Source organism: Henningerozyma blattae, chromosome 8 (assembly GCF_000315915.1).
Source record: "Henningerozyma blattae CBS 6284 chromosome 8, complete genome".
NCBI lineage: Eukaryota > Fungi > Ascomycota > Saccharomycetes > Saccharomycetales > Saccharomycetaceae > Henningerozyma > Henningerozyma blattae.
Window position 1 is genome coordinate 719 of NC_020192.1, and position 6463 is coordinate 7181.

General features: G+C 34.8%; 1 protein-coding gene and 1 non-coding gene across 2 annotated transcripts; one reads left to right on the forward strand and one right to left on the reverse strand.

Moving 5' to 3' along the window:
• Window positions 1-799: 799 nt before the first annotated feature.
• Window positions 800-893, forward strand: TBLA0Htrna18K. Its single transcript is given in 2 exon segments — window positions 800-837; window positions 857-893. It is a non-coding gene; the product is annotated as a tRNA-Lys (tRNA).
• Window positions 894-3663: 2770 nt separating this feature from the next.
• TBLA0H00100 (uncharacterized protein) lies at window positions 3664-4980 on the reverse strand (the record flags this gene model as incomplete). Its single annotated transcript, XM_004181776.1, has 1 exon — window positions 3664-4980. One exon carries the CDS (start codon window positions 4978-4980, stop codon window positions 3664-3666), a length of 1317 nt encoding a protein of 438 aa, XP_004181824.1.
• Between the last annotated feature and the right edge of the window lie 1483 nt (window positions 4981-6463).

Consider the following 6463-nt stretch of genomic DNA (forward strand, 5'->3'; position numbering starts at 1 on the left):
ACTCCGAGCAACTGCTAGTTACATACCTGTGAATATCAGTTCGACGCATAATCTCTACTAGTTAGCCAGCATTACTCAAAATGAGCACTCCTACCCTTGTAAGTAAGTTTATAAACAATCCAATTAAAGTAAAATGGAAAAGCTGGCGTTGACCTTTGAGAAGTATTTAAAGGCCAGCTTTTCGAGACTTAAGACATAAATTTATAGTTCTTTTATATAGTTATTTAGTTTAAGAAGAACAACAATTATATTCGTAAGTTCGAAGGATTAACTGGTGTTAAGTTAATAAGATTGTTAAGTTAAGTTTTTGGTAGTTACTATTTAAGTGTATCGTACTCCTAAGTTGGTTTACAACACATTTTGTTGTAATACGAGACTGACAGGACAAGTATGGTGTTTCGGAGTTCGGATGGTACTGAGATCAGTAGTTACAGGTTGTATTACACAAGATTATTGTATCTCCCCTTGGTCCTTCTCTATATAGTATATAATAGTATATTGATCTATACATGCTCCTTATATACTTCTTTAGAGCTGGACAGTTCCGGGTGCATAGTTACCAGATGCGGTACACTCATTGAAACCAGGGGGTCATTCTTACTAATAGGTGTCCGAGATGAACCAGAAGTGGGTGCAGATTCAGTGGTTACAGTTGATGTTCCACGCCTGCTGAATAGTTATTTCTCAGCTGTGGTCAGCTGATCTGTCCTCTCTCGAGGCTTCTCTTGTACTGATTTCTTGCAAGTATTACGTGAAAGGTGACGGCGCTTAGACGGTTTTACAACATCGTTCGAACTCATCCTTGTTAGCTCAGTTGGTAGAGCGTTCGGCTTTTAAGAAATTTCTTAAGCAAGGATACCGAAATGTCAGGGGTTCGAGCCCCCTATGAGGAGTTCTTTTTTTGTAAAAACTTTTCAGTCACGTGACTGAGTATAATGGATTTGACCTTTGTGCATATAGGTGTCTAATAGTATAATTATCGTTAATAATAGTAGTTGTATTGCTCGATTACGTATCAATTGCTAAATAATTTAATTAAATACCTCTACTTACCAATATTGGTGGTAAATAAAGAATACTTACAATTTACTCCCACTGCAGAAATATTTAGTTTAATAATAATATTAATCAACATTAGATGCATTTTTATTAGTTTGGTGTAGAGAATATTTCAGTTTAATACTATAGGTATCTTTTATTCTTTTGAGTAGGAATTAAAGTATATAAAAATGTAAGAATTAGCTGTCGAAGAATGCTTGCCAATTTATGCATTTTGTTTAGTATACAAAGAATCAATTTATTGTCATTCTCGAGTAAAAATCTACTTAGGTTACATCATTAGTTAATAATGGATCTTATAGCAAGTATATTTTGTAGTTTTAAATTCAAATGTCAATAAATGAATTATTTACTTTCAGTTTTTGTTAGCAACATTATACTCTTCCTAGATTATCTCAAGCTTAGAAGTAAAAGATCAATAATTATTCTGGTACTAATGAGTGGCTGGTTTCGGCACAATTATTTTGTTTAGTATTCTGTAATACACTATAGTTTCATGCTTTAAATGTAACCATATATTGTGTGGCAAGGAATTGTACTAAGTATCTGAAATAGATATTTCAATTAACTCACAATCGTTACGCGTTAAGAAAATGGAGTAGTTAGTGTCAAGATTGGTAAAATTTTCGCAGAATATGTGCAAATAGGAAATACCTCAAAATTGCTGATAATGTACTTTATAAATTTTCATGTTGCTTTGAGTGGTGAATTATACTATGGACAAGATACATAGCCATGTTAGAGTAAATAACAGGAGTGATAGGAGTGGGAGAAGTTTTATTAGGTTCGGTACTCATTTTTCAATAAAGTGTAAATTTTAATCCGTAATGTTTTAAAATATAAAATATAAGATAATATACAATAAATTAAATCAATAATAAAGGCAATTTTTTATACACCATGGAGTTTGTTGAATAATATTATGAACAGGGGACGCGACTTGGTTAGAATAAATAACTGGAGTAATAGAATTAGAAGAGGTATTATTAGATTCAGTACTCATTTGAAAATCAAGTGTAAATTTTAATCCGTGACAAGTATTCTCTCATTTTGGTAAATGACTCCCGGGACAAGAGCTTTGTTAGTATATCAGCCACCTGTTCAGTTCCTGGAACATGATTTATTTCCACAATATTGTCTTCAACTACTTCTCTTATCTTGTGGTATCTCACCTCAATATGCTTTGTTTTTGAATGTAGGACAGGATGTGAAGCCAGATTTATAGCTGGTTCGTTATCCAATAAGAGCAAAGCATTCTTGACTGGAATACCCATATATTCCAATAAGTGGACCAACCATAAGATCCCTAATACTTCATTAGATGCAGCAATATATTCTGCTTCAGTAGATGATATGCAAATGGACCTAATACGTTTGGACGACCAAGTAATTGGGCCACCTGCTAAGTATGTAACATAGCCTCCAGTCGAGTATGGTTTATCCAGTACTGAGCCTTGAGAGGCATCGGAGTATACCTTCAGGTAATAGTGTAAACCAGACGAGTAGCAGATTTGCATTGACTTAGTGGTGAAGAGATATCTCAAAATCTGATAAGCAGCATCCAGGTGAACGATACCGGGATCTTTCAGAAACCGAGAAAGAAATGATACAGCAAAACAAACATCTGGACGACCAGCATTGGCTACAAATAACAATTGACCAATGATTGTTTGATATTCGGTGATTGATTGCTGATTGAATCAACAGCAGGAGATGTTGGATCAAAGTATTGAGCTGTAGGTGATAGTGGAATTTGACTAGACTTGACTCCAGTAGGAAAGATAGTGGTAGCGGCTTTGGTAATATAGTCCTCCATGGAAATAGAAGCGGAATGATCGGATGGCTGGTTTATATTTATACCCAGAAACTTGTTTACTGGTCCTAACTCTTTCATTGAATAATAACTTTTAAGAGCACATTTGACTATATCAAGGGAACCATTATCAGGAGCTGCAATCAATAAATCATCTACATAGAGTGCAATCAAAACTAGACCAGTAGTAGAATATCTGAAGTAGAAGCAATGTTCAATAGCATGTCTTTGGAATCCAAGTTAGGTAAGAGTATGATGAATATATTTGTTCCATAATAATGGAGCTTGTTTCAGACCATGCATACTCTTTTTCAGTTTCCACACATATTCTGGATGTGTAGGATCAACAAAACCTTGGGGCTGTTTAATATATACATCTCCATCTGTCTCACTGTTCATAAAAGCAGTATCGACATCCATTTGATGTACAGAGAGGGAAAACTGAACAATGATTGCCAGAAATAGACGAACAGAATCATAACGTACAACAGGAGCAAACGTTTCATAGTAATCAATACCTGCTTCTTGCTTATACACTTGAGCAACTAAACGAGACTTATAGCGACCATCATCTTTCATCGTGAAAACCTAACGACTACCTAAGCATTGTCTACCTTCTGGCAATAGAACCAAATCATAGACATCAAGAGCATTTGATGACTCAAGCTCATTTTCACATGCCGCAGTCCATTTGTCAGCATCACCAGACTTCATTGCTTGCAAATATGTATTTGGTGTAGTTTCATTCGCACTAATTGCACATGTCATTGCTATTAAGGCTCAATGAGTATTTATTGATGAGTTAAAGGAAAGGTTTGTGGCATAGAATGTGGCAATGTAAGTTGAGGTGTTGGACCAGTCGACCATTCAGATGGAATAACCGCTGATTTTGCTAAGTCTTTGTAGCGTCTATGTATTTCTCTGACAGCCATACTAATTTCATCAGAATTGTCAAGTAAACCTGGAGGAATTTGAAGTGAATCGAAGGATTCGTGATCTAAAGAAGATAATTGTGTGACTAAATGTTCTGAATTATCCATAGTGTTAGACACCCGTTGACGTTTGGACGATTGTGCAGCATCTGGTTTAGTGGCATCGATCATAGCTACCGTATCAAGTTTATGTTTTAGTAATGGAGAAACATCATTTTGAGCTTGTATAACATCATGGTTTAACCTTTGAGATGACGATTTATCGTTAATGATTTGTGATATCTTTTGATTTTGCACTTGAAAGGTAATATCCATCTGCGAAGCCAGATCTCTAATGTAGTTATGAAAAGATGAATTTATGTGGTTACTCTCATTGTATAACTGAACCAGCGCCTGCTGCATTTTTAACATCCAATCTGTCAATAAGGAGTGAGAATCCTCACAATTATCAGTTTCATATAAATCAATATCCATCTCATCCCTTGATGTTGATATATTATCATTTGGTATATTAGACAAGACATCCACAAAGTTTTTATCATTTGATGTTTGGTTTGAAATTTCATCATTTTGTAAATCTTGTATACTAATGTTAGAGTCTAAACTTGGAATATAATTTGGATCTGAATTATGTGAAGAAGACTCAGAGATATCAGAGGCTGAAGGAAACAAAGGCTCTGAGGAAGATGAGGATGTTAAATCATGCAGAGAGTTTAGCGTTGATTCACTGTTTGGTGAGGAAGAGTCTATAGACAATGAAAGTGTTGGACTTGAAGGGCTATTACGTGATGAGCAAGTATGATCAGAACCAGAATGTGTTGAGGATGCTGTAGTATTAGACGATGTATCAGAAGATGATATATCAGAGGTATTTAGTGAGTTAATTGGAATGTCTTCAGATTCTGACAACCCAGTATTTTGATTATTCATAGAACGTGGTGCTGTAGTATTAGATCCTGTTTTTGGATAGATAGGAATACCACTTATAGTATTTGTCGCAGGATCATGAGAAATATTAACAGCAAGGGTATGTTCTAATGGAAATACATTTTCGTTAAATACTACTTGATTTGATACAAATACTACCAGTTTTAGGCTGATAGATTCTATACCCCCTATGATCGGAATCGTAACCGACCATAATTCCTGAGACTCTCGTTGGAGCAAATTTACCATCTCTCAGGTTCGAAGGAATTGTAGCGTATGCCAGACAACCAAAAATCTTTAATTGAGATATATACCAAATTCAGACCTTGACTTACCAAAGAAGGAAAAATACGGGATTTGTCCATTTTTGCCACGAATTGGTGTACGATTGATCAAATAAGCAGCAGTAGAAACAGCTTCTGACCACAATGATGGTAGAACTCTACCCCCTACCAGCAAGCAACGAGTGCATTCTTGTAATGTACGGTGAGCTCTTTCTAATCCTCCATTTTGATAGCTATGATGAGGAATGGTTAGTTTATGGACAGTACCTCTCTCTTGAAAGAAATTATGTAGAGTAGTGTTGGTAAATTCACCTCCATTATCAGTTCTAACAGCAACAGTCTTGTAACCTCCACGATTTTGAAAGTATCCTTCATGACTTTTAATTCAGAAAATAAGTTCATCAATGGCATAGTAACAGTGTAAAAGAATGCATTAAGTAGAAGTATAGCTTATATTTCAACAGAGTTAGTAAAAATTTTCATGAAGTTCTATATTCTATTGGATTTGCGTGGATATATACATAATAAAGCTGCGTTCTTTTGCAAACACCGATTGAAGCAGAATTCATGAATCCAATAAAAGCCTGTGGGACTTCTGATGTTAGCAGGAATGAAATAGCTTGATACTATTATTTCTAGCCAGTGTTTCACTTATATTAACCGCACAATGTGACTAAGTTAAAATGAACGAACAATAAACAACGACATGGTAACAGTGTATAAGCATGCATATAGTTTATGTTTTAACATTGAAACTCAAAAGATTTTAGAACATTCTTAAAGATGTGTAAATAATGCAAAAGATAAAGATGAATGCAGAAACTGTTATTTGATACAACAATATTGATTCACTTTTGAATAAAGCAAGTGGAGATAATTTGACTATTTCCCTCTTGTGAAGCTGTCAAGCCAGGAAAGATTTTACTGCATAGTATTTGCTGTATTCTTTCATTTTTTAGGATTTTAAATCAGAAGATATACGTTAATGAACTTTTCCTGGTATGGCTTCCTTGTTAGTTTGTAAAATACAGTATACACTCCGGCCTACCCCACATTTCTAATCTTTAGTGTTGAGAATTTTCAGTTTGCAGATACCGCATTAGGAATTTTTCGCAGCGAAAACCATCTCCGATGGAGGGGTATATTCCGTAAAAAATAATAGGCCCCACTTTTAAAGAATGTTAAATTTCTTGCCTGGACCTTTAAGCTTATCATCCACAAATATTTGTGTGGTCTTTGACCCACACTTATAATGAAATATATTTACAATTGTTACAATAAAATGGTATATAAACAGCACGAACCATGTCGATAAGCATCACATCATTTCTCGTTGGATAATAACACATCAAAAAACTACTCACTTTTCCCCTACTTATACAACTCAGATACATTTTTATATTTTATATTTACTAATTCAAAAATGACAGGTATGACAGAATACCAAC